The sequence below is a fragment of the Eumetopias jubatus genome, unplaced genomic scaffold, assembly GCF_037043125.1.
Source record: "Eumetopias jubatus isolate StellerSeaLion01/CBP00866 unplaced genomic scaffold, mEumJub1_p1.0 scaffold_11, whole genome shotgun sequence".
Taxonomy (NCBI): Eukaryota; Metazoa; Chordata; class Mammalia; order Carnivora; family Otariidae; genus Eumetopias; species Eumetopias jubatus.
In genome coordinates, this window is record NW_028274817.1 from 44,547,125 (window position 1) to 44,575,107 (window position 27,983).

Here is a 27,983-nt window from a genome sequence, read left to right on the forward strand (position 1 = left end):
TATCAAATAGATAAATAAAATCTTAAAAAAGTACACTATTACTAGCCATAGTTCATATGGTTAATACTATGTTGTACATTAAACTCCATAGGACTTATTTACCCTATTACTGAAATTTGTACCAGGTCATGGGACCACTTCAAAGGCTGCATTTTGGTCTGAGGTTAATGGGGCTGTTACCAAGGGTGTCTATGGTTGTTGCTTCTGCGGAGTCCCTGCTGGGTCTATGGTCTGGTCCTTGAGTGAGCAGGTCTTCATCTGGACGATGGTGGAGCAGAATTGCTCAGTCAGTTCTGAGGTCTGCAGGATGGTTACAGGGGATGCCCACATGGGTTTGGATCCTCGGCTGGGTCTTTGGGGCAGGCAAGACTACCTTGGACTATGGTAAAACAGCACTGGAGCTGAGTCATACATAGAAGAGCTTCAGGGACAGCAGTCAGGTCCAAGGTTGACTGGCCTATAACTGAGGGCATGGGTGACTGTGGCTCCTCCCAAGCCACTTGGTGGAAAGGGCTGATGACAGGATTATGGACAAGCAGGACTTGAGCCAACTCCACAACAGGATGAGGCTTCTTCTGATCTATATCTAGGACCTTGGTGAGGGGTCCTACCACCAGTGAGCAGGCCCACCTTCTCAAAACAGCCCTTCTCATTCTTGGGCTCCACTGAAGTTTTGAAACCTCCTACCTGGATCCCAAAATTCCCACAAAGGCACTTTCCCACCGCCCCATGGATGGCTGCCAAATATTTGTCTCATGGGGAGACCTACTGTTCTACCATCATGTTGATGTCACTCTCCTCTTACTTGTAACTTAAATATACCTGATCATTACAGAAACAATTTTATTGTCATTTTTTAAATCTTAAAATGATGGTTTTCTTTTTTCCTTACAGATTTATTTATTTACTTTAAGGAGAGGGAGAGAAGGGGGAGGGGCTGAGGAAGAGGGAGAGAGAGAGAGAATCTCATGCTGATTCCCCACTGATCACAGAGCCCGACATGGGGCTCAATCTCATGACCCCGAGATCATGAACTGAGCTGAAATCAAGAGCTGGACACTTCACTGACTGACCACCCAGGTGCCCCAAAATGATGGCTTTCTAAAATAAATACAGGGTGGGGTTTGTTCAAGATTGTGATCTAAGAGGCTCTTAAACTCACCTTCTCCTACAAACACACCAAACCCACAGTTACATATGGACAACCTCTGAAAACAACAACAGAAACCTAAAAACGGGCTGAACAACGCTCATGCATGGGGCAAATGAAAGAAGACCAACATCAAGTGGGTAGGAGATGCCGGGACACAATTTTACTGTAAATCCCATGCCTAGCACAGTGACCCACAGTTGGGAGGGAACTCAAAACCCAGAGCTCATCCCTGGGGAGTGAAGGGTTTGAACCCCACATTGGATACCCCCAACTTTTAAGGCCTGCACCTGAGAGATAAGCCCACAAAACATCTAGCTTTGCAAACCAACAGAGCTCACGTCCATGAGACTCACAAGGCTATAAACAATGTGAGAAGAGGCTCTTAAAGGGCGCTGCACAGACAGCAGACTAAAATACGCTCTCAGTTTGTCTGTGAGAGAGACCTGTTTGCTTGTCTTGGAGCTTTATCCTGAGGGAAGGTTTCAGGTTTGGCACATGCCTAGGGATCTATGGATGTGTTTTCAGGGAATGTAGGCTGATGCATGCCATTATTATGTTCCCATTCTGTCTCACTAGGGCTCACCAGTATTTCCCAGGCAGGAGCTTATGTATTCAGTTGGAGTCCTGATTTTTGTGACTGCCACCCAGGGAACACCTCTAGATAATCTAGTACTGGTGGCTATCAAGGCTTACACTTGCAGTCCCGAGTGACTCTGTATATTTGCATACTTTAAAAGTTTCTACTTGAAGGTCTGGCTTCTGATCAGCCTGAACCTCGGTGCTGACTAACATCCTCCCCCTTGAGACACTGACGGGTCTTGAACCCTTAACTGCTGGGAGCCATTACAAATAATTCTTGGATAAGCACAAAGGTTTGAGAGACAACCAAGAGCTAGGGCAGGATTGAACAAAACTGTTCATCTCTTACACGAGGACATTCCTTCAACACTGGGAGAGGTGGATGTTTTATCTAATGCATAGAAATCAACAGAAAGTTAATAAAGAAACAGAGAAATGTGTTCCAAATGAAAGAAAAGATGAAACTTCATAAAAAGCCTTAATAAAATGCACACAAGTAATTTACCTGATAAAGAGCTCAAAGTAATGGTCATAAAGATGCTCGGTGAACATGGGAGAATAATGGAATAACACAATGAGAACTTCAACAAAGAGAAAATATAAGAAAGTACCAAATAGAAGTTGCAGGGCCAAAGAATACAATAACAGAACTGAATAATGCACTAGAGGGGTCCAGCAGAAAACCAGATGAAGCAGAATAGATCAGTGAAGTCAAAGGCAGGGCCCTGGAAATCACCCAATCAGAGCAGCAAAAAAATTTTTTTTCTTAATTACAAAGAAAAGATAGCTTAAGAGATCATTAGACAACAAGTGTACTAACATTCGCATCATAGAGGTTGCAGAAGGAGAAGAGAGAGAGAACGGGGCAGAAAATCTATTTGAAGAAATAATGGCTGTTGCCATTTGCAATGACATGAGTGGAGCTAGAGAGGATTACGCTAAGTTAAATAAGTCAGTCAGAGAAAGACAAATACCATATGATTTCACTCATATGTAGAATTTAAGAAACAAAACAAATGAACATAGTGGGGGGAAAGAGGAAAACCAAGAAACAGACTCTTAACTTTAGAGAACTAATGGTTACCAGAGGGGAGATGAGCAGGGGGATGGCTTCAACAGGTGATGCGGATTAAGGAAGGCACTTGTGATGAGCACTGGGTATTGTAAGTGCTGAATCACTAAATCCTACACCTGTAACTAATATTACACTGTCTGTTAACTAACTGTAATTTAAATGAAAACTTGGAATAAAAAAAACTTTAAACAGACAAAAAAGAAGAAATAATGGCTGAAAAATACCCTAACCTGAGAAAGAAGACAGACATCCAGTTGCAAGAAACCCAGAGAGTTCCAAGTAAGATGAACCCGTAGAGACTCAAATCAAAACATATTATAATTAAAAGGTCAGAAGTTGAAGACAAGAAGCACAACTTAAATGCAACAAAAGAAAAACAAGTTGTTATGTTTAAGAGAATCCCTGTAAGACTATCAACGGATTTTTCAGCAGAAATTTTGCAGACCAGAAAGAATTGGCATGATAGATTCAAAGTGCTGAAAGAAAAGAAAAAAAAAAAAAAACCAACCTTCTAACCAAAAGTAATCTACCCAGCAAAGTTACCATTAAAGACTTTTCCAGACAAACAAAAGCTAAAGGAATTCATCACCACTAAACCAGCCTTGTTCTTTGTGATGAAGAGAAAGGGTGCTAATTAGTAGCAAGAAAATATATGAAAGTATAAATCTCACTGGTAAAGGTTAATATATACTAAAGGTAGTGAAGTAACCACTTATGAAGCTAATAGAAAGTTAAAAGACAAAAGTAATAAAAATAACTACAACTACAATAATTAGTGAAGGGATACACAGATAAAAAGATGTAAAATATGACATCAAAAACAAATGTGGCAGGAGAAGAGTAAAAATATAGAGCATTTGAAAGCCATCAAACTTAAGTTGTTCTCAACTTACAATAGATGGCTATAAATATAAGTTGTGATATGTAAGCTTCATGGCAACCACAAAGCAAAAACCTATAGCAGACACACACACACACACACACACACACACACACACACACCACGAGATGAAGACCAAAGGACTCTAAACATACCAGTAATGAAAAAAATCATCAAACTGCAAAGGAAGATGAAATGAACAAGAGGAACTACAAAACAGTCAGAAAACAATTAACAAAATGGCAAGAAGTACATACCTATCAACAATGACTTTCAATGTAAATAGATAAATTCTCCAGTCAAAAGACATGGAGTAGCTGAGTGGATTTTTTAAAAAGTCCCATCTATATGCTGCCTATAAGAGGCTCATTTTAGATGTAAGGACACGCAGACCAAAAGAAAAGGGATGGGGAAATACATTCCATAAAAATGGAAAATGGTTTTAGCTATACTCATACCAGGCAAACTAGATTTTAAAACAAAGACTGTAATAAGAGAGAAAAAACATCATTACATAATGATAAAGGGGTGAATCCAAAGAAGATATAACATTTGTAAATACATATGCAAGAAAAAAAATGAGGACCTACATATATAAAGCAAATACTAACAGACATAAAGGGTGAAATAGACAGCAATACAATTATAGTAGGGGACTTTAATACCCTACTTACAATGGATGCAAGTACTTTAAAATACCCTACTTTCAATGGATCTATCATCTGGGTAGAAAATCGGTAAGAAGACATCAACCTTAAACAACATGTTAGATCAGTTGGACATAACAGATATATGCAGAACATTCAATCCAGAAGCAACAGAACACACAGCCTTCTCAAGTGTACCTGGAATATTCTCCAGGATGGATCATATATTAGGCCACAAAACAAGTCTGAATAAATTGAAGAATACTGAAATCATATCAAGCATCTTTTCTGACCACAGTGCCATGAAAGTAGAAATCAGCTGCAGAAGAAAACTGGAAAATTTACAAATATGTGGAGTTTGAACAACATGCTACTGAACAACCGATGGGGCAAAGGAGAAATAAAAAGAGAAATAAAAAATACACGGAGACTAATGAAAATGGACATACAATATACCAAAACTTATGGGATGCTGCAAAAACAGTTCTAAGAGGAAAGTTTATAGAGATAAATGCTTACATCAAGAAACAAGAAAAACCTCAAATAAACAACACAAATTTACACCTAAAGACCCTAGAAAAAGAAGAAATAGCTAACCTCAAAATTAGAAAGTGGAAAGAAGTAACAAAGATCAGAGTAAGAAAAAAATGAAATAGAGACTAAAAGGACAACAGAAAAGATCAACGAAAATAAGAACTGATTCTTTGAAAAGATAAACAAAATTGACAAACTTTTAGCTAGACTTGCCAAGAAGAAAAGAGAGAGAACTCAAATAAATAAAATCAGAAATGAAAGAGGCGACATTACAACTGATAACACAGAAATGCAAAAGATCATGAGACTACCGTGAACAATTATACATCAACAAATTTGACAACCTAGAAGAAATAGATAAATACCTAGATATACACACCTTACCAAGACTGAATCATGAAGAAATAGAAAATCTGAAGAGAATGACTGCTAGGAAGGTGATTGAATCAATAATCCAAAAAACAAAAATCCAGAACCAGAGAGCCTCACTTTTAAATTCTACCAAAACATCAAAAGAATTAATCCCAGGGAGGAGAAGAGAAGATGGCGGTGAAGTAGGAGGGCCCTAGGCTCATCTTGTCCCCTGAACACAGCTAGATGCCTATCAAATCATTCTAAATACCTCAGAAATTAACCTGAAGAATGACAGAACAAACTCCACAACTCAAGGGAGAGAAGAAGCCACATAAAAAAGGGTAGGAAGTGTGGAGATGTGGTTTAGGAGAGAAATGGATCACAGGTGCTGCAGAGAGGAGGGAGTCATGGTCATGGAGAAGGGCAAGAGAGATTAGAGCACACAGGGGAACTCACAAGGAGAACATTTCCCTAAAGCCATGGGGTAGGAAAAGGAAAAGGAAAGGGGCTGATTTTTGCGAGTTCTTGCAACCAGTGGGGTTCAAAGCCTGGGGTTTTAAATGTCAGCAGGCTTGGCTGGGATAGAGCCCAGAGGACAACGCGCTGCTCCTGGAGAGAAGGCAGGTAAACAACCTGGAGGCAGGCAGCACAGAAACAGCTATCTGAGATACAAAAATGCCTGGGGCCTATGGTAGGGGGGATGGGGGGATTATTTGCTCTGCTTGGAGTGCTTCCCTGAGAGGCAGCATTCATGTTCATGGAGATGCCTCTCTGGGGACAGAGCTGACTGGCACAATTTCCCTCCCCCCCAATTCTCCGCATTAAACACAGAACCACCTGCCGGAAGCAATGCAGCACTGACACAGGCTGCCCACCTTGCTTTCACCAAGTCCCACACCACTGCGCTCTGGTGAGTCAAACTTGCCTCAGTCCCAGTGTGGCAGGCCCCTTCCCCAGCAGACCCACACGAACCACTGCCCACACCATGTCTCCTGACCAGAGAGTTCTGCAGGGCTTTGATTCTAGTGGAAGTAGTATCAGGTCTCATTTAACAAGCAGACCAGAGCAAACCTAGTTAAAACTTGCCATATTCTGGCCAAGAACCAAACACTGCCCACTGCAGGCAAGGAGAGCCTCTGTGGACAACTGGTCTGAAGGATAGAGCAGCCAAAATGCAATAGCAGAGCACACCCAGCACACACAAGAGGCACTCCCTGAAGCGCCAGGTCCTGGACACTACATGACCTCTTCTTCATAAAGCATTACTCTCAGGAGCAGGAAACATAGCTGGCTTTTCTAACAGACAGAAGAAGGCAGAGACTTAAACAAAATGCCAAGATGGAGGAATTCATCCCAAATGAAAGAACAAGATAAGGCCACTGCCAGATATCTAAGCAAAACAGATATAACATGCCTGGTGGAGAATTTAAAGCAGTGATCATAAAGGTACTCACCGGGCTTGAGAAAAGAATGGAAGACATCAGTGAGACCCTTACCACAGAGACAAAATAGTTAAAAAAGAATCAACCGGAGATGAAGAGTGCAATAAACAAGGTTAGAAACCTGCCTGATGCAATGAACAGTAGGCTGGAAGAAGCAGAGGAATGGGAATCAGTGACCTAGAAGACAAAGTAATGGAAAGCAATGAAGCTCAACAAAAGAGAGAAAGGAGAGTTATACAACACGAGAATAAACTTAGGGAACTCAGTACTCCATCAAATGTAATATCATTTACATTATAGGAATCCCAGAAGAAGAAGAGAAAGAAAAGGGGGGCAGAAAATTTATTTGAGGAAATCATAGTGGAAAACTTCCCTAATCTGGGGAGGGAAACAGACATCCAGATCCGGGAGGCACAGAGAACTCCCATCAAAATCAATGAAAGCAGGCCAACACCAATACCTATTGTAATTAAATTTGCAAAATATAGCAATAAAGAAAAAAATCTTAAAAGCAGCAAGAAAAAACAAGTCCTTAACTTATAAGGGAACCCTATAAGGCTAGCTGGAGATTGCTCAATAGAAATTTGGCAAGCCAGAAGTGAGTGGCATGATATATTCAGTGTGCTGAATGGTAAAAATCTGTGGCCAAGAAGACTCTACTCAGCAAGGCTATCATTCAGAATAGAAAGAGAGATAAGGAGTTTCCCAGACAAACAAGAACTAAAGGAGTTTGTGACCACTAAACCAGCCATGGAAGAAATAAAGGGGACTCTCTGAGTGGAAAGGAAGGAAACACCAAAACTGACAAAGAGAAGAAAGCATCAGAGAAAATCTCCAGAAAAAAAAAAAAAAAAAACAAGTAATAAAATGGCACTAAATACCTATATATCAATAATTACTTTGAATGTAAATGGACTAAATACTCCAATCAACAGACAGAGGGGGTGAGAATGGATAAAATCAAGACCCATCTATATGCTATGTACAAGAGACTCACTTTAGACCTAAAGATACCTGCAGATTGAAAGTGAGGGGATGAAAAAACATTTATCATGTGAATAGATGTCAAAAGGAAGCTGTACCATGCTGAAGTGGTGGGGGGTGGGAGGGATGGGGTGGCTGGATGGTAGACATTGGGGAGGGTATGTGCTATGGTGAGTGCTGTGAATTGTGTAAGACTGTTGAATCACAGACCTCTACCTCTGAAACAAATAATACATCGTATGTTCAAAAAAAGAAGAAGAAGAAGAAGATAGCAGGAAGGGAAAAATGAAGGGGGAGAAATCAGAGGGGGAGATGAACCATGAGAGACCATGGACTCTGAGAAACAAACTGAGGGTTCTAGAGGGGAGGGGGGTGGGGGGATGGGTTAGCCTAGTGATGGGTATTAAAGAGGGCACGTACTGCGTGGAGCACTGGGTGTTATATGCAAACAATGAATCATGGAACACTACAACAAAAACTAATGATGTAATGTATGGTGATTAACATCACATAATAAAAATAAATAAATAGATGGTAAAAAAAGATATATTGACAAAATAAAAAAAAGCTGTACTGGCAATACTTATATCAAAAAACAAACTGGACGTTAAAACAAAGACTGTAACATGAGTTGAAGAAGGGCACTATATCATAATAAAGGGGACAATCCAACAAGAAGATATAACAGCTGTAAACATTTATGAACCCAACACAGGAACACCCAAATACACAAAACAATTAATAACAAAATAAAGGATCTCATTGATAATAATACAATAGTAGTAGGGGACTTTAACATCCCACTTACATCAAAGGACAGATCATCTAAACAGAAAATCAACAAGGAAACAATGGCTTTGAATGACACACTGGACCAGATGAACTTCACAGATATATTCAGAACATTTCATCCTAAAACAGCAGAATATACCTTCTTTTCAAGTGCACATGGGACATTCTCCAGAACAGATCACATATTAGGTCATAAATCAGGCCTCAACAAATAAAGATTGAGATCATACCATGCATCTTTTCTGACCACAATGCTATGAAACTTGCAGTCAACCACAAGAAAAAATTTGGAAAGACCACAAACAAATGGAGGTTAGACAACATGCTACTAAACAATGAATGGGTCAACCAGGTAATCAAAGAAGAAATTTACAAAAAAAAAAAAAATACATGGAAACAAATGAAAATGAAAACACAATGGTCCAAAACCATTGGGATGCAGCAAAAGCAGTCTGAAGAGGGAAGTATATAGCAATACATGCCTACCTTAAGAAGCAAGAAAAATCTCAAATAAACAACCTAACCTTACACCTAAAGGAGCTAGAAAAAGAATAACAAACGAAGCCTAAAGCCAGCAGAAGGAAGCAAATGATAAAGATTAGAGCAGAAATAAATGATATAGAAACTAAAAACAAAAAGAAAAAAATAAAACAAAATGCAATAGAACAGATCAATAAAACCAGGAGCTGGTCCTTTGAGAAAAAATTAATAAGATTGATAAACCTCAAGACAGATTTATCAAAAGGGAAAAGACCCAAATAAATAAAATCACAAATAAATAAAGTCATGAATAAATAAAATCACAAATAAATAAAATCACAAATGAGAGAGGAGAAATACCAATGAACACCACAGACAGACAAACAATTATAAGAGAATATTATGAAAAACTGTATGCCAATAAATTGGACAACCTGGAAGAAATGGATAAATTCCTAGAACCATATAAACTGCCAAAACTGAAACAGGAAGAAATAGAAAACTTGACCAGACTGATAACCTGCAAAGAAATTGAATCAGTAATCAAAAAGTTCCCAGCAAACAAAAGTCCAGGGCCAAATGGCTTCACAGGTGAATTCTACCAAACATTTAAAGAAGAGATAATACCTATTCCTTTAAAATTATTCCAAAAAGTAGAAAAGGAAGGAAAACTTCCAAATTCATTCTATGAGGCCAGCATTACCCTGATACTAAAACCAGATAAAGACTCCACTGAAAAAAGAACTGCAGGCCAATATCCCTGAGGAACATGGATGCAGAAGTTCTCAATAAATATCAGCAAACTGAATCCACCAATACATTAAAAGAATCATTCACCATGATCAGGTGGGATTTATTCCAGGGTTGCGAGGATGGTTCAGCATTTGCAAATCAATCAGCGTGATATTCCACATAAAGGATAAGGACCATGTGATCGTTTCAATAGATGCAGAAAAAGCATTTGACAAAGTACAGCTTCCATTCATGATAAAAACCCTCAACAAAGTAGCTTTAGAAGGAACATACCTCAACTGAATAAAGGTCATATATGAAAATCCCACAGCTAATATCCTCCTCAATGGGGAAAAACTGAGAGGTTTTCCCCTACAGTGAGGAACAAGACAGGATGCCCACTCTCACCACTGTTATTTAACCTACTACCGGATGTCCTTGCCACAGCAATCAGACAACAAAAAGAAATAAAAGGTATTCAAAATCATCGAGGAAGTAGTAAAACTTTCACTATTTGCAGATGACATGATACTCTATATAGAAAACCCAAAAGACTCACCCCAAACATTGCGAGAACTGATACATGCATTCAGTAAAGTTGCAGGATACAAACTCAACGTACAGAAATCTGTTGCATTCCTTTTTTTTAAGTAGGCTCCATGCCCAATGCAGGGCTTGAACTCACAACCCTGAGATCGAGACCTGAGATCAAAAGTCAGACACTCTACCGACTGAGCCACCCAGGCGCCCCTGTTGCATTTCTATATACCAATAATGAAGCAGCAGAAAGAGAAATCAAGGAATCAATCCCATTTACAATTGTATCAGAAACAATAAGATATCTAAAAATAAAACTAATAACTAAGGTGAAAGACCTGTAATCTGACAACTATGAAACACCGATGAAAGAAACTGAGGGTGATGCAAAGAAATGGAAAAACATCCCATGCTCATGGATCAGAAGAACAAATATTGTTAAAATGTCTATACTACCCCAAGAAATCTACACATTGAATGCAATCCCTATCAAAATACCAACAGCATTTTTTCACAGAGCTAGAACAAACACTCGTAAAATTTGTATGGAACCACAGAAGACCCTGAATAGCCAGAGCAACCTTGAAAAAGAAAAGCACAGGAGGAGGCATCGCAATTATGGGGCTTCAGATTATATTACAAAGCTGTAGTGATCAAAACAGTATGATACTGGCACAAAAATAGACAACATAGAGCAATGGAACAGAATAGAAAACCTGGAAATGAACCCACAACGATATGGCCAATTAACCTTTGGCACAGCAGGAAAGAATATCCGATGGGAAAAAGACAGTCTCTTCAACAAATGGTGTTGGGAAACTGGACAGCTACATGCAAAAGAATGAAACTGGACCACTTTCTTACACCATACACAAAAATAAACTCAAAATGGATGAAAGACCTCAATGTGAGGCAGGAAACCATCAAAATCCTAGAGGAGAACACAGGCAGTCACCTCTTGGACATTGGCCATAGCAGCTTCTTTCTAGGTATGTCTCCTGAGGCAAGGGAAACAGAAGCAAAAATAAACTGTTGGGACTTCATCAAAATGGAAAGCTTCTGCACAGTGAAGGAAACAACAAAACTAAAAGGCAACCTATGGAATGGGAGAAGATATTTACAAATGACATATCTGATAATGGGTCAGTATCCAAAATATGACTTCTAAAAGGCAACACCCAAAAGGAAAAATAATCTGATTAAAAATGGGTAGAAAACATGAATAGACATTTTTGCAAAGAGGGCCAACAGATACATGAAAAGATGCTCAACATCACTTACCAGGGAAATACAAATCAAAACTACAATGAGACATCACCTCACACCTGTCAGAATGGCTAAAATCAACAATGCAGGAAACAACAGGTGTTGGCGAGGATGCAGAGAAAGGGGAACCCTCTTGCACTACTGGTGGGAATGCACACTGGTGCAGCCACTCTGGAGAACAGTATGGCGGTTCCTTAAAAAGGTAAAAATAGAATTACCCTACCATCCAGCAATTATACTAGTAGGCATTTACCCAAAGAATATAAAAACACTAATTCAAAAGGATACACGCACCCCAAAGTTTATAGCAGCGTTGTCTGCAATAGCCAAATGATGGGATCAGCCAGTGTCCATCAACTGATGAATGGGTAAAGAAGAGGTGGTATACATATACAATGGAATATTACTCAGCCCCCAAAAGAATAAAATCTTGCCTTTGCAATGACAAATAGAGTATTAGAGAGTATTATGCTAAGTGAAGTAAGTCAGAGAAAGACAAATACCATATAATTTTACTCATATGTGGAATTTAAGAAACAAAACAAACGAGCAAAGGGAACAAAAAGAGAGGCAAACCAAGAAACAGACTCCTTTCTCAAAAAGATTTTATTTGAGAGAGAGAAAGAGAGAGAGCACAAGTCGGGGCGGGGAGGGGCAGAGGGACAGGGAGAAGCAGATTTCCCGCTGAGCAGGGAGCCTGACACGGGGCTCGATCTCATGACTAGGAGATCGTGATCTGAGCTGAAGGCAGATGCTAAACTGAGCCACCCAGGTGTCCCAAGAAACAAACTCTTAACTATAGAGAACAAACTGATGGATGGTTTCCAGAGAGGGTGGGTGGGTGTGGGGGGATGGGTAAAATAGGTGATGGGGATTAAGGAGTGCATTTGTCATGAGCACCGGGCGATGTGTGGAAGTGTTAAATTACTATATTGTGCACCTGAAACTAACACTGTATGTTTACTGGACCTAAAATAAAAACTGAAAGAATAAACAAAAACTGAAGAAAAAAAAAAGAGGTCCAAATATATATGTTCTCTTCAGCTCCCATCTTAGAGTTTGGTCAGCTGGGTGTTCGGAAGGAATCTCTCACTGTAGTGCTAAGCCTGAAATGGTGCCCTGAACATGAGAGGAATGGGAAGAGTAAGGATCCAGCTCATTTTAAAGCACCAGCCCCCTGAGCACTCAGTTCCTTCTCTATTCCCTGGATCCAATGAACTGTGGCGTGAACTCCTGTTATCAGCTAAAAGGCAGGTGTTTCTGTAACCTTAGTGTGACCAGATGACAATTTCAAAAGGGGTTGGTGGAGGGGGAGTGAAGTCTAAAAGGACTGTGGCACTCTTTGTTCTCTTAGGTTCTTTAGGGATGAACCCTTCTATGTATGTTTTTCATAGCTGTGATCAGCATGTGTGCGGGCTGTTTTCTGTTTTGCTGCTTTCATTTAACATTATTTTACATTCTGCTTCCCACTTGCGCAGCGTACGTAATCGTCATCTTTAATGGCCGGGTAACATTCCGTTGTATTGAATGGCATGATAGTTTTTAGGACTGGGCTCCTTTCTCTAAGCAGATATAAAAGTTTTCCTGTTTCTTAGCACCAGAGGTCTATTTTAGTTCCTGGAAGTGGAGACTAGCATGAGCATGGGATCCTTGAATCATCCTCACACAGCACATTTTGAGTGCTTTGTTAACATCACTCTGCCCACCACCTGACAGCAGAGCCTCCTGGGCTCCCTGGCCCTGAGCCGTGCACTTCAGAGGCATAGGGATGGAAGTACAAGCCCCTGACCCCCACGACCCCCAGCTCGTACTATCTCCATGCCAACAGCAAGAAGTTCTTGCTGCTTTCTCACTCACCTGGGTTCCCTCCACCTGCATTTCACATAGAGATACAAGAGAAAAGGCAAGGAGAGTGGGAGGGTGGATTATTATAGCTAAAGAAGTAAGGCACCGGTCGGGGGTGCCATGGCTAAAGTTCTTCGAGGCACCCCTGTGAAAAATGAAGTAGGATATGGGGATGGTTTCCAGGCCTGGCAAGCTGGGCCATAGCCCTCACTCTCTACACCCCTTCCTGTCAGAAATCCCAGGTTTGGGCATCCAGTAAAGGGTTAAAAGGGATGCGCAACAAAGCAGGTGAGTCCAGGCGTGACCTCTACCCCACCCATGGGCAGTGGCACTCTATGGTTAAGAATGCTAGTTGGCAGGATTCTCCCGAGAAGAGTGTTCTATTCAGTGCGCTTGGTTAGGTCTCACTAGTAGCAACTGCCTTGAAAATGAGTGATTCTAATTGGTTCCTGGGAGGGAAGAGTGATATTCAAAACACAACTCGTATGGTCCAAGCACCAAACACTCAAACAGTCAGGGATTTATAGCTATGTTGGCTTCTACTGGTTTCCATGCCCTAATCCTAACTGATCACTGTTCTTTCTTAACTCTTACTGTGTACTCATTATATGACCTGTGTTCTGCAGATCACACCGGATACCAGTACGGCTGACAGGGTACTCCAGGCAGGTAGAAACAACATATACATGAAGAGTGGTGAGTAGATGCCAGGAGTTGAAAACCATTCCAAACAGAGGGACTCCCCTCTATCCCTGCATATTGAATTCTCTAGTCAGAAAACCCAGGCCTGTCCTGCAAGACAAAATGGACAAGTACTCAGAGCCATATGGGGCTTGTTGGAATGATGGACCAGGGTCTTTTGCTCACAAAGTGCCTCTGACAAGGAGCTAAGCTCTAAAAGTCCTAGAGGAGGGAGGCCAAGACCTTGACAATGAAAGGAGAGAAATTCCCAAGGCAACCACTTGCCCGAAAGAAAATTTGCCCCCGAGGGTCAAGAAACTATCCTTAATCTAGGTCTTGGGCTGCTATGCTGAGACGTGGATTTGTAAGACCTCTTTGGCAGATTTACGATTTTCAAAGACAAGGATATGGGAGGCAGTGCTTAGCAGTGGTTATATAGTCACCCTAAATTCTCCATGCTCTTTTTTTTCCTTCTTATTGTTATGTTAATCACCATACATTACATCATTAGTTTTTGATGCAGTGTTCCATGATTCATTGTTTGCGTATAACACCCAGTGCTCCATTCAGTACATGCTCTCTTTAATACCCATCACCAGGCTAACCCATCCCCTCACCCCCCCTCCGCTCTAGAACCCTCAGTTTGTTTTTCAGACTCCATTGTCTCTCATGGTTCATCTCCCCCTCCAATTTCCCTCCCTTCATTCTCTTCCTGTTATCTTCTTCTTCTCCTTTCTTCTTCTCCTTCTTCTCCTTCTTCTTCTTCTTCTCCTTCTTCTCCTTCTTCTTCTTCTTCTTCTTCTTCTTCTTCTTCTTCTTCTTCTTCTTCTTCTTAACATATAATGTATTATTTGTTTCAGACATACAGATCTGTGATTCAACAGTCTTGCACAATTCACAGTGCTCACCATACACATACCCTCCCCAATGTCTATCACCCAGCTGCCCCATGCCTCCCACCCCCCACCACTCCATGCCCTTTTTACATTAGAATCCAAGGCATCTCTCTTTGGGTTGTCCTTTGCAGAAAAGAGGATCCCTTTCCCAGAAGGGGGGGTGTAGCTGTCTAATGATCTAAGCTTCTCCCCTAATCATAATAAGAGTAGCTAACATTTAATGAGCTACTTAATATGTGCCAGGCACTTTGCTAAGAATTTTTATATGGATTTTCCCCTTTGATCCTGACAACAACTCTGTGAGGTAGGTACTCTTATTTCTGTCTTCACTGGGGGAAATTGCCAGGGTTACCCAGCTTGATATGGGATTTGGAAAGTACAGTAACAGCCTGCAGCAAGAAAATTAAGATTCACTCAAAAAATAAAGAGAGGTATGCCGGCTGTATTTGGGGGTATTCTTTAAATAACTCTGTGATTGATGGATTCTATGTAGGAAAAATTTGGTTGACGCTCAGGAACACGTACATTGTACAAAGGGAATCGGGCCAATATACTGAAATGCGGTTTTATCAGGTTGTTTCAACTTAAATTCCCCAACTTGCCCACATTTATAGGTAGCACTCCCACCCCCTTTTAACCACACTTCCCTCTTGGCTGGGAAAGTATGCCTGCCTCATAAACATACATGCCGTAGAGACAAATGTGGATGATCCAGTTTTCTTAAGACGAGTTTGTTGAATTACATGTCCTGTTTGATAAAACTCTTCTTCAGTAGAGATATTTGCTGAATCCCTGGGTGAGAATGATTGTCAACAGAATTCTCCAGTCACATTTAATAGGCAAATTGGAAGAAAGTAGGTGGGTCAAGAGTGGCCAGAGAAGACCCAAGGAGGAAGCAGTATTTGGGGACGGGACAGATACCATACGGGCTCGGGCACACAGGAGATGTGGATTTTAAGAGCAGCTCTGTCAGTGATTGGCTGTGCAATCTTGGGCAAGTCACTTAACCTCTCTATACCCCAAACTTCTCATCTATTTGACAACTGAGGTTGGACTAGAGGCTCTGTGAGTTTACTTCCAGCTCCATGACTAATAGGCTGAGCCTCAGTCAGAGTTCTATCCAACGTCCACGAGAGGGGGGCACCTGGGTCGCTCAGTCAGTTGGGTGTCTGCCTTCTGCTCAGGTCACAACCTTGGGGTCCTGGGATCGAGCCCCGCGTGCGGTTCCCTACTCAGCGGGGAGTCTGCTTTCCCTCTCCCTCTGCCCCCCCTCCCTGCTCATGCTCTCTCTCTCAGATAAATAAATAAAATCTTTAAAAAAAGATCCAGAAGGTGCCTCTGGTGGTTCTTTTGGAGATAAGGCCATGTGTAATGCGTAATAGCAAATGATGCGGCCTTAGACAGCGTCAGACCCTCTAGATGGGGTTGTAAGACTGATCATTCAGTGCGAGGTTTCTATCCCTCAGAAACAATTAGGGGCTAGTTGGCTTATCTTGACTGGCGAGGCAATATAAGGTAGGAGTTAAGAGCATGAGTTCTGGAGTTGGACCTTAGTTTGAAAACCGGTTCTGCCACTTCCTCATGGGTGCCCCAGGACACATGATTTGACCTCTCTGAGTATCAGTTTCTGCTTCTGTAAATGACGACAATAGTACCGACCTCATAGCTTGTGAAGAAGAAAGGCAAATAATATGTGCAGCACTTAGCCCAGCACCTGGCCAGAGAGAAGGACTCAGTCACCCGCATCTGCTACAACTATTGGTGTGCTTGTCCCTATCAGTGTAATTCTCCTGACTCGGGCATGGCTACATTTGAGCACTTTTCCTGGATGTAAGCTTTCTCTTTCTGCATGGAGTCTGAGAAAAGCATAGGAAGATCTTTCTGGCCCGCTGCCAGCTCTGGAGTCCGATCTGGATTCAACTCCCTGCTCTGCTTTTTAACAGGGTGCGGGACCTTGGGCAAGTTGTTTAACTTGTCTGCTCCGTGGCTCCCTCATTTGGGAAAATGCAGGAGGGGATACCGCCCACCCTTAAGGGTTGTTGTGAATAAGATCATGAATGTGAAGAACTTAGCCTGTACCTAGGCCTGACGTCCAGAAGGCACCCGGCACCCGATACATGTGGTGAAAGTAATAGTCGCAGTAATAGTAAATACTACCCTCCCCCTCCATGGGATGGAGGGTTGAATGTGTTCAAGCTCCTACAGTTTTTTGTTTGTTTTTTGTTTTTTGTTTTTAAGATTTAATTTATTTCTTTGACAGAGAGAGACACAGCGAGAGCGGCGACACAAGCAGAGGGAGTGGGAGAGGGAGAAGCAGGCTTCCCACTGAGCAGGGAGCCCGATATGGGGCTCGATCCCAGGACCCTGGGATCATGACCTGAGCTGAAGGCAGACGCTTAACGACTGAGCCACCCAGGCGCCCCGCTCCTACAGTTTTTGCAGACCTAACCAAAGTGTTGGAAGAGGTGGCAATTGCCATTTCTTGGAGCGGTAGCAAGGGAATTGTAGCCAGGCTTCGCAGACCATCGCTGGGAATTTAAAACCGAGTTTTTGTTTTTTGTTTGGTTTTTTTTTTTTTTCAGAGGCATGACTAAAAACGATTCAGCAGGGCACAGTTCTCAGCAGCGAAGTTCTGTTTATTTCTGCCAGTCCCCTTACACCCAAGAACCTCGGGGAGGGGGGGAATGTAATTCCAACCTGACCCTTTACTTCTAAGGCTTGATTTCAGTTGGTCACCCATGACAAATTGTTCGCGGACTCCACGAGGAGCACCCAGGTGCAGAGACATAACGTCTCTGTTCTTTGCCAAGGTCATCTTCATTCTCAAATGGGTGCCACCTAACTTTTCTCGAGCCCCTCGGGGCAGGTATAAGCTTCATTTGCTGGCTAGAGTGCAGATATATAGAAACAGTGGAAGTCCACAGGGTTGTGATGTTAGAGTAGGTGGACTTGTAGGTAGGGGAGACTTTAGAAGTATTAGCAAATAGAAATGAAAAAAAAAAAAAACAAAAAACAAAAAATGAAAAACTGAGCAGTCCTGATGGTTCTAGAGATGAGCCCATTTACTGAGGGAAGAAGGATAGGAGATGGTTTCTTTGGACTTCCCTCCATTTTTCTCTTTAGTACTCTGTTAAAAGTCTAATAAGAGAAAGAAAACCGCCAGTCACTACAAAGTGAAGCTAAGCACCAGGTTTCCTGTCCTTTCCAGATCACTCCCGGTTGGGAGGGTGTTGGCCCCTACACCCAAGGGGGCGTAGACTGCACCCCTTCAGACACCTGTCCTCATACTTTCAGTCTTGCTCTCTTCCCTCTCCCCTTCCTATAAGGCATACTAACCACAGGAGCCAAAGGCTTCTTCACAGGGATTTTCCAGTAATATCTCTTCTGTGTCCCATGTCTCCAGGTTTTTTTTTGCCTTGGGTTCTGAGGTTATAGAAATGAAAAATGGATTTCAGTTTTGGACAGAGATTCAGGGGTAGTTCCTGACATCTAGAAAAACACTTCCTCTGCTCTTCTACCAGATTTCTTCCACTCAGCTCTCATCCTCGCCCCTCATCCCCAGAGCAGTGCCTCTCTCCTCCTCAGTGGCCCTGGTCAAGACTAGGCCCCTCCGTATAGGTATAACACCCCAAGGCTCTGGGGTGGCCTGAAGGGCTAGATCCCTTGGAGAGCAGAGGTGACATAATATTGACAGTTGACCATCATGGACACTGGGGTCCCAAGGAACACTGAGAAGGAGTGGCCATTAACAACAATGGGCCCTCAAGGTCTCATAGCTTTAAAAAATAAAACGCCTTTATTGTATTGGGAGAGATTGTATATGCTTATTATAAAAACTAGAATTTCCAAAAAATCCAAAGAAAGTCACGTAGGCCTTTTACTTCTCAAAATCACCCAGTGTCTCACCCCTGGAGAAAACCACTGCTGTTTTGGTGATTTCCCTTCAGATAGTCTGTGCATGTATACACGTCACGCTGAACATGCTAGACTCTGATTTACCATTTTCTCTAACAAAATATCAGGCTGTGGAAAACTACAATGTCAGTAAATATAAGTCACCCTTATCCCTTTTAATGTCTGCGTAGTATTCCATTGTATGAATGCACCAAAATTTATTTAGCTCTTCCCCACTATTAGTCCTTTAGCTTGTTTCCAACTTTTAGCTGTTGTATACAACATTGGGTTTCCACATTTTAATTTTTTTGATTTTTTAAATTTCTATTTATTTTTTATTAACATATAATGTATTATTTGTTTCAGGGGTACAGGTCTGTGATTCATCACCCTTACACAATTCACAGCACTCACCATAGCACATACCCTCTCCATTGTCCATCACCCAGCCACCCGGCCCCTCCCACCCAGTGTCAGCCAGTGCTGGGGTGCTGGGGCATCATCCTGGGCTACTAGAGGGTAGTCCCCAAGCACTCTCCCTGTACTTCACCTGCTTCTTCTAACCACCAGCCTTAGTGTGAGCAAAGAGTTTCAGACTCAAAATAGGAATACTCTTTTATAAATTGTGAGAGAAGGCCTATATATGTTTTCTTTTCTGGCTGACCACTGGTCCAGCATTACCTTCAAAAAGATCATCATCGACAAGTGGAGTTGGGGGCTGCAAGTCATCCCTTTGATTGTAGCAAAGCTCAGTAGTGTTCTGAGTTCTATTTCCGCCAGAACATTCACCCTCCTCCATAGGTTCATCTAAGGCAAATGTTACTGATAAATTCTTTTTAGGCCTTAAACCTTCTTTCTGTACAGCAAGAAGATGGAGGGGAAAAAAAAGCCAGTTGGTGCTCCGACATTTCAGGGATTGGTCGCTGGGGCGGCACCATTTAAAGAGCCACTTACCTTTAGGATTGGCTTTAGGGGTCTAACTTCCACTGCGCCTTTTCCTAGATGCTGTCTTTTTTTTTTGAACATTCCCATCCTGGTAGCAAAGCTGGGGAAGAGAGGAAAGACAAAGCAGTAGTGAAAATGAACACACTTCAGGCTCCTTAATTGAATGTAGCTATTACCCCATCCCTGTCATATGCCTTTGGACCTTGAAAGGGATGACAGAGCATGAGGACATTTAGGTCTTTTAGTCCTCAAAACCTTAATCAACTCCTGTTTTCTTTTTTTTTCTTTCCTTTTTCTTCTTCTTTTCCATACTCCTGTTCTCTCTCATCTTTCCTAATTAATGGGAGGGACAGAGAACCGAAAGCAGAGAATGTAGGGTAGCTTTAAGACTTTTCGCCATAACGTATTTCCACTCAGCTTCTTAAGGGGCTCATGTTCCTGTTTACCTCTGTGTGGCAAACCAGGCAACAGAAACCCTGTTTTGGAGAAGCTCTAGTACGGATAGGTTTGGCTTTACCTTTCTACAACTCATCCCACTAACATGAGGGGAGGGTAGACCCAACAATGTTGGAATGTTCATGGTCGTTGCCCTGGCCCCATTTGGGCCGGCTGATCTTGAGACACTTGCTCAGCACTGCACAGAATCCAAACACCACCCAGACCTCCCTGCATATGTTGAAGATTGACTCCTGCATCTCTTCTTTGTAGTACACCTAATAGAGGCAGCTCAGTACCTGTCTGATGAGCATCTTTCCCTAGAGCCTCTGGTGCCCTTGGAGGTTGGGACGCTCGAGATGAGTGGCTGTTGGCAAGTACACAGCTCTTCGTATTTATCCCCAGTGGCAGCTAATAGCCAGCGCAGCCCTTCGATTATGGGCTGATGGTTCCTTCTTTGGAGGTTCTTGATAGCTGAACAGGGTTCCTGTGACAAAAAGAGAAGAGAAGGCTCTAGCCCACAGGACTGGAACCCCCGAAGCCCAAAGTCCCAATTATTCTCGGCCAAGAGCAGAGGTACACTGAAGCTCTGCTATGCCTAGAGAGGCTCTCAGACTTCCCAGGAGACACCCAGCACTCGCTCCTGAGAAGGAAGATGGGGAAAGACAAAAGTGAAGGTCCTTTAAAAAAGTGATTGTGGTGTCGTGTCCCGGATGTGTGACCTTGGGCAAGTCACTCGTGGCCTCTGAGCCTTAGCTTTCTTATCCATAAAATGAGGATGTTGAAACTTCTAATTGTACAGAGCTATTTTGAAGGCCTAATGAGAAAACCGATGTGAAAGTGTTATATAAGAATGTGTTATTTACTGTCAGCGTTGAGTCAGAAATCATCACTGTAGATGTTGCCTGTGGGGGAGGGGCTTTGCCGGAGACCCGGCAGATGGGGCTGATTATGGAATGGGCCAAGGGCTGCATCAGCTGGGCTCGAGAGGGTGAGGGTGAGGGTGGAGGGGAGGAAGGGAGCTTGATACTTACCACTCGGCACAGGGACTTGTTCTCATTCACTAGCCTTTCTAGGAGTAGGTATTCAATGATATCACAAGGTAGGAGGGCGTCCTTCTTGTCTTGTTTGTTTGCCAGGCTAGAGCAGGGCGTAGGAGAGAGGGAGGGAAGGGAAGAGGAAGAGTGTAACAGAAGTAGAGGCCAAGGGCAGGCAGAGGAGGGAAAGAGGACCAGTCTAGTATGACTACTCCATACCCAGGAACTAGCTTTGAAAACATCACCGATGGGATGAGGCAGAAATATTTCTAGCCAGCTCTCAGCGGAGGGAAGAAGAGGGCAGATACTTTGAATTCAAGATAATCCCCAGGCCTCGTTTCTCACTTCCTCTACTGTGTACCATCAAACTTGAATTAGAATTGCTAACTAGGATATGAACAGATTTGGAGATTTTTACACGCTCTCCCAACCTCTGTTCAGGCTTGAGTTGGGGGTACTAATGAGGAATGAAAAAAGCAAATCGGGAGTGGGGGAAGGATGAAGATTGGCGGGCCACCGGAATTCTCACCCTGGAATGAACGCTAGTTACATGACTCTTGGGTGGTTGGCCAAAGGAGGAGTCCACTGGCATCAGTTAGACAAAATAGGGCTTGTTTCCTGCCACCTACTCAGGGTCAGAGACTGCAAGTGGCTTTTGAAAACCGCCCCCAGAGGACTGGCCCACTTCCCCTCCCTGAGCTGAAGGGAAGAGGAGGTCAAGCTGGGTGTGACAAAGGGGCCACCCTTCCTCTGCCTACTTCTCTTCTGAAGGTACATGGGAAGGGGCAATTGGGCACAAAAGCAGAGGCTTACAGTAGGATAGGTTTCCCTGCCACTCTTTTATCAGACAGCAGATGTGTCAAGATGATCTTCACTTCCTGCATACGTCCTAAGTCACTGGAATCCAGGACAAAAACAAGTCCGTGTGCCTGTGCGTAGTAGTTCGGCCAGATTTCTCGGCCCTTCATGTCTCCATTCAGGTCATAGATAGAAGCTTCATACTCATCCAGCAAGAGCGTAGTCAGTTCAGATTTCATACAGTTGTCCATCCTACTGGGAAGTACTGGGCATAGGGGAGGAGAGGAGAAGCAACCACAAAGCAGGGGTTAGACGTAAGAATGTGTTGAACAACAATCTGAACCTTGACCAGAGCCTGCCCTGAGGAATCCAACTGAGGCGTCTTGCCATCCTGCTCACACTCACGGATTCATCTTCCTCAACCAGCGCTCTGTCAATGCTACCCTTTCCTGGCTCAGCAGCCCTCAGTGAGTGCCCACTGCTTGCAGGATAAAATACAGACTCCTTTGCCTCCTAACCTGCCAGACCTGACTGGTGTCCACAGAGCTCCTGGTACACACCCAGTTTCTTCCTCCCTCTGCTCCTTGGCTCGTGTTCCTCCCGTGCCACAGGAATGCCATGCTCTGTCTTGCCCTGGGCCTTCACAAGATGCTATTTCCCACTGCTTAGAACACTCTGCCACTACTCTGTTTGCTTAATGCCTTTTTGGAAAATGTATCAGTTTAGATCTTGTTTCCTCTAGGAAGTTTTCCCTAATTCACACCACCATCCCCCGGTCTGGACAAGGTGCCTTTTTTCCAGGCTTACCACTCACAGCACATATTAGTGTTATAAATTCTATGATTCTGTTATCTGAGTTATAAGCTACAACAGGACAGGAACCCTCTCAGTTCTAGTCACCATTGTATCTGTGAGCACACAGCTGGCATAACAAATATTTGTGGAATGAATGAATGAATGATGAACAAGAGGCCCTTCGCTCCCACCCTTTCTTCAAGGCCCAGCTCAAGTACCACCTTTTTTTTTTTTTTTTTCAGGAAGCCTCTCTGACCTGTCCAGTTCTCTCTCTCGTTGAGCATGTGGTCTAGTGAACTGGTTCTTAACCTCATTCTGTGCATGTCCTGTCTTCCCAACTAAACTGTAAGCTCTGTCAGGGAGGGGCTCTGCATTACCTCCTTACGTGTAGTAGGTGTTCAACAAATGTTTATGGTGTCTGTTACTGTGGATGAAATTATGAAGTCCTCTTCCTCATATTTCCTCCAAGAAACCATTCCAAACTCAGATATGTTTGCCATTTCAAGGCTATGGCCAGAGCGTAGAATCCCATAGGGCATTCCATGCCTCTTTCAGCTCCCATAGAAATGCAGTTCAAAATGGCAGCTTAATACACATTTCGGTCTTTTGAACTGAGAGTCCTAGCCTGGCTCTCTCCATTAGTAGAGTAGCAAAATGATTTTATAGATTCTCTACACTCATACCTGGGAGTTTGAACACCAGAATCAATAGCTTCTTATTTATATAGAGCCTTAGATCTACCTATGGCATTTTCCATGGGATTGCCAGAATGAGTCATTTAGTTGAGAAGTTAGTGAGATGCTTTCAAATCTTTGAAAATGTATGATTATACACACATTTACATGTATGTGTGTGTACAGTATATATATTATTACATTTTAATGTGATCTTATAACTCCTGTTTTCATGCTAGTCAATGATCTTTTTTAATTGTAGTTTTCGGATAACATATAATTTTCAGTCACAACTTTGATGTGATATTTGCTATGTCTGTATTGGACTACTTAAAAATAGTGAGTAAATAGGTTGAAACTCCATAGGTAATTTTTTAAATCTTGTTTCCTGCATCCAGGTAAGCTTTATATTATTTTTTCCCTGTCAGAGCAAAACATTTTCCCTGTTTTTTTTTTCTTTGTACTTGAAACCTTACCAGTCCCCTCAATAATGCAATCTATTGTTGGTGAACCTTAGAAGCCATGAGAAGTTGTTTCCTGATAATTTACATTTCTCTTATCTCCGTTATTAATTTACAAACTCCCTGAGGACAGGTACTGAGTCTAATTTATCTCTCCATGCCTAGCAGAGTGTTTCATAAAGCACAGGCTGGGGACTGTCTGACTCAGAGATACACGGAGGTGATCGTTAAGTTCTACTTTATACCAAATGAATCAGAACCTCTATGTTTGGGACCCAAGCATTCGTATGTTTAACAAACTCCTAGTTAAGAAAACCCCCAGGTGATCTTTCTGCACTTTTAAGCTTGAGACTTACTGCCTTAGAAAGCAATCAAACTCATGCCTGTTGCGCCTCAGCATCATCTGGTGCACTTAAGATTTTGAATCTGTGGGCCCACCCGGACCAAAGTATCTGAACCTCCAGGCACCTGGGTCAGTAGGTGTGAAATCCCCCCCCAGGTGATTCTGAGTTTTGGCTCTCAGTACTCACTGTGCTCGAGGATCACCTGTGGAGCTTTGAAACCCTATGACACTAGGCCTCGTTCTTTGAAGGTTTGATGCCATAGATCTGGGGTGGGGCTGAAGCATCTTTTTTTTCTTCTTCTTCTAAAGCTCCCTACCTAGGTAACTGAAGTGTATAGCTGGATTTGAGAGGCACTGCTCTAAATGCCCTCATTTAGGGCAGCTGCTTGTGCTCATGTTTGGGTTTCTTGCCCCACGGGACCATGACAGGCAAAACAATTACAGTGAATGGTGTCATTGACAATAATGGCTAATGTCCCCAAAACTATTTTATAGATGGCATCTTCAAATGTTCACACAAGTTAGAGCTTGTAGATGGGAATTTCCTTCCTAGGTTATTGTCTGTTCTTGGCAATCATGAACATCTGCAGGAGCAGGGGAGGCGAGCTATTGCATTTTGGGTACAAAGCCACCTACTAGATTGACTCTGGTTGTCCTGCATGGCCAAAGATGAGACAGCCTTCAGATTGTGACATCAGCACTTTGCTTCTTGACCATTCAAAATTATTCTCTGAACGAAGTCACAACCATACACCTATTGGTTTATGAATCAGCCCCAGGTTAGTCACCAAGCACAAGGCAAGTTATATAGTAACACATTAAACAGACGAGAGGCTCTCTCCTCTAGGGATTAGAATAAGAACCAGGCACTGTTCTCATAGACAAAATAGCACATGGCAAATTGCAGATGAAGGCTTCCCAAAGCTGGCTGGCCATCAGAAACACCTGCAGAGTTTTTAAAAGATTCTCAGGCCCCACCCAGAGTGGATGGGAATCTCGGGGTGGGGCTGCGTTGGGGCTCTAAAAATTATCCCCACTTTCATCAGTAATCCTGTGATTTATCTTGGCTCCTTGATTTTCCTGCTACTCCTTGCCTTTTTACCATTTCTGCCTATCAGAGAACTGGGAGAGGCAGGGAGTCAAGTTTGCTGCCTATAAGGGGAAAGGATGGGGGATGGAGAAGTTGTAAAGGGGCAGTATGTTGCCTGAGGAGAATGGGGGAGAATAGTCATTCCACAAATATTTGTTGAGTACCTGCCTGAGGGTACTAAAAGTATGGAGACTGAAGATACAGAGCTGAAAAGATCTATTACTTCTCAAGGGGCTCACAGTCTAGGGGATGTACTTGCTATTGTACGGTGATGTTGTGATAAGTGCAAGATAGAGGGAGGCACCAAATAGAGCGGGAGCTGAGGAAGGAGGCGCTGGGCGTTAGGGATGGCCCAGGTCGAGCTGGGGTCAAGCTTAGGCTTGTGTCTCAGGGCATTTGATTAAGCAGTTAAATAGTGAAGTGGATGAATTGCTAGGTCATGAGACAGAATGTGCAGAGTGTGGGCATGTGAACTAGAATGCTATGATCACAGAGGAGTGGCAAATAATGTGTTTTGGCTTTATCAGGGGGCAATATGCAGAGGGCATGGGAAAAGGAAGCTGGAGGACCAGCTTCAAGGACCAAATCATGGAGGACCTTGTATGCTGCTGGGGAATTTACATTTTGTTTTGATGATAAAGGGGAGGCTTTGGTTTTGAGCAGGCAAGTGCCATGATCAGATTTTTGCATTAGATCCTTCGGGAAACTGTGTGGATTGAATACTGGGGTGGGGGGTCAACTAGAGATGGCAAGATCAGCCCACAGGAAGTCACTGTAGTGCAAGAAAATCGATGCAGGCTTCAGGTAAACAAGTGGCAGAGGAGACAGGTGAGCTCTTTGCTGTACTTTGCTGAGGGCCCAGGTAATGTAAAGCTCAGCAACATCGTCATACTCCTTCTTTTCTTTTATAAACTGCAATGGAGGGCATCCTATGCTGGGCTCCCTGGTTGGCTGGCCAGCAGTTAGATGGGTCTTCACAACTAGAATAGTAGCTCCCTGAAATTCTGTGTAACTGTTGCTTGAAATGTCAAGGTATTAAACTGGGGATCTGGTATTAAGCTTGCATGTCTCTGAACTGACAACATTTCTCAAGCTCCAACCCCCTATATCAACTGTCACGAAGAGTTTCATGTTATTAAACTTCATCATCCCACACTTGTCTCTCTTATCTAGACCAAATTCCACTTTAATTGAGTTCTGAAACTAGACACCTTTTTCAACCTGCTATCCTTTATAATTGACTACAGTACTTTACATAGTTTGAGCTCATTCATACCGACACTATGAGAGGACCTTCAATTAGGACGTCTTGTAAAGGGAGAGGTGACATTACATAAACAGGCTGATAATACCCAAAGAGAGGAGTGTGTGTGTGTGTGTGTGTGTGTGTGTGTGTGTGTGTGTGTGTGTGTGTGTGGAAGTGTTTATCTTCAAAAGAGGGAACCTGAGGGTCATGAAGTAAGGCTAGGACAGAATGATTATTTCATTGGTCCCTGGGGCCCATGGGAGACCTTAACCAGTATCTAATGCTCTTAATTCCTTACATCTTTGGAAAGCCTTCACAAGAACAGTTTTGCCCGAGTTGTCCAATCCAATGATAATGATGGTCACATTCCTGGAAATAGAAAAGAAAAATGAGCCAAAGCCTTATAAAGCTGTCGGGAGCCATGAGCAACAAAGGGGTTAATCGGGTAGAGCAAAGGCTCCCTGATCCCTTTGAACCATGGCCACCTGACTGCCCCCATACAAGAACATGTGGTACTGGCTAGCCCGAGTTGTATTTAGGCTAAGAAAACCACAGTGTTATTGATAAGCCCTGAAAAATAGCGCACCGGGCCCTTTGAAGGCATGGGAAGAAACTATGCGCTTGAGGAACCTGGCCTTGAACCAAAAACTCGGGACGGAGCCAGGAGAAGGCAGGGAGAAACCTGTGGAACTTGTTTATGTCCTACTGTTATGTAACCTGAACTTATATAAAGTGTGTAAGTAAGAATAAAGTTGTTGCTCGCGGCATCCCCGTGGGCAACCCTCCTGTTCCCATACTTTTATGTTTCATTCTCTTACCCTCATCCCTGTTCGACCTTGTACGCGGGCCGTGACATAAAGCACTGTTAGTTAGTTCTTGGGATAAACAAAGAATTCTATTCTTCGTTGATGTTTGAGGCTCTGCCTGCAGGAATCCCAATGCATGTACCATAAAAAGCACAGCCAATGTGGTAGAAAGTGGTATGGGAACCCCTTCCTAAAGCCTCCAAGGATGCGTTTCTTCCCTGATGTACTTGCCTTGTAGAATTGGCCATCCACCCCCCAACTTTGCCTCCAGTCTTGCAGACATTGCTTAATCACTCTCCCTCACAATGTATATCATGAAGATTCGTCCCTTGAGGGACTTTGGGCAGATACATTGGAGGAAATGGTGGACTATGTCTAGAGGAATAATTGCAATATTACCTTCGTGTCTCTTCAGTTGTCTTTATCCAAGACCAGCAGGAGGTCAGCAGCCGGAACATGATTCAGCTTGGTTCTTTAATATTAAGGGAAACAAAGGAATGAGAAACCACCCCCGTTATTAACACTGAACCTAAGTCAGCTTATCACACAGGTGCTGTTAAACAAAGCCTGAAGTCAGAAGTC

The 27,983-nt window shown here is 42.8% G+C and overlaps 1 protein-coding gene across 1 annotated transcript; it reads right to left on the bottom strand.

Moving 5' to 3' along the window:
* Window positions 1-311: 311 nt before the first annotated feature.
* Window positions 312-27,859, bottom strand: LOC148163048 (ADP-ribosylation factor-like protein 13A). The gene is made up of 8 exons (XM_088028547.1): window positions 27,801-27,859; window positions 26,894-26,964; window positions 22,002-22,251; window positions 21,186-21,291; window positions 20,451-20,638; window positions 19,726-19,816; window positions 19,453-19,627; window positions 312-607 (listed from the first exon to the last, which is right to left on the bottom strand). Exons 1-8 carry the CDS (start codon window positions 27,857-27,859, stop codon window positions 312-314), a joined length of 1,236 nt encoding a protein of 411 aa, XP_087884673.1.
* Between the last annotated feature and the right edge of the window lie 124 nt (window positions 27,860-27,983).

Coding starts and splice junctions, on each gene's coding strand:
- LOC148163048 (XM_088028547.1), bottom strand. CDS start 27,859: ATGTTCCGGCTGCTGACCTCCTGCTGGTCTTGGATAAAGACAACTGAA. Junction 26,965..27,800: donor ACAACTGAAGAGACACGAAG/GTAATATTGCAA, acceptor TTCTATTTCCAG/GAATGTGACCATCATTATCA. Junction 21,292..22,001: donor GCAGGGAAACCTATCCTACT/GTAAGCCTCTGC, acceptor GCCCTGCTCTAG/CCTGGCAAACAAACAAGACA.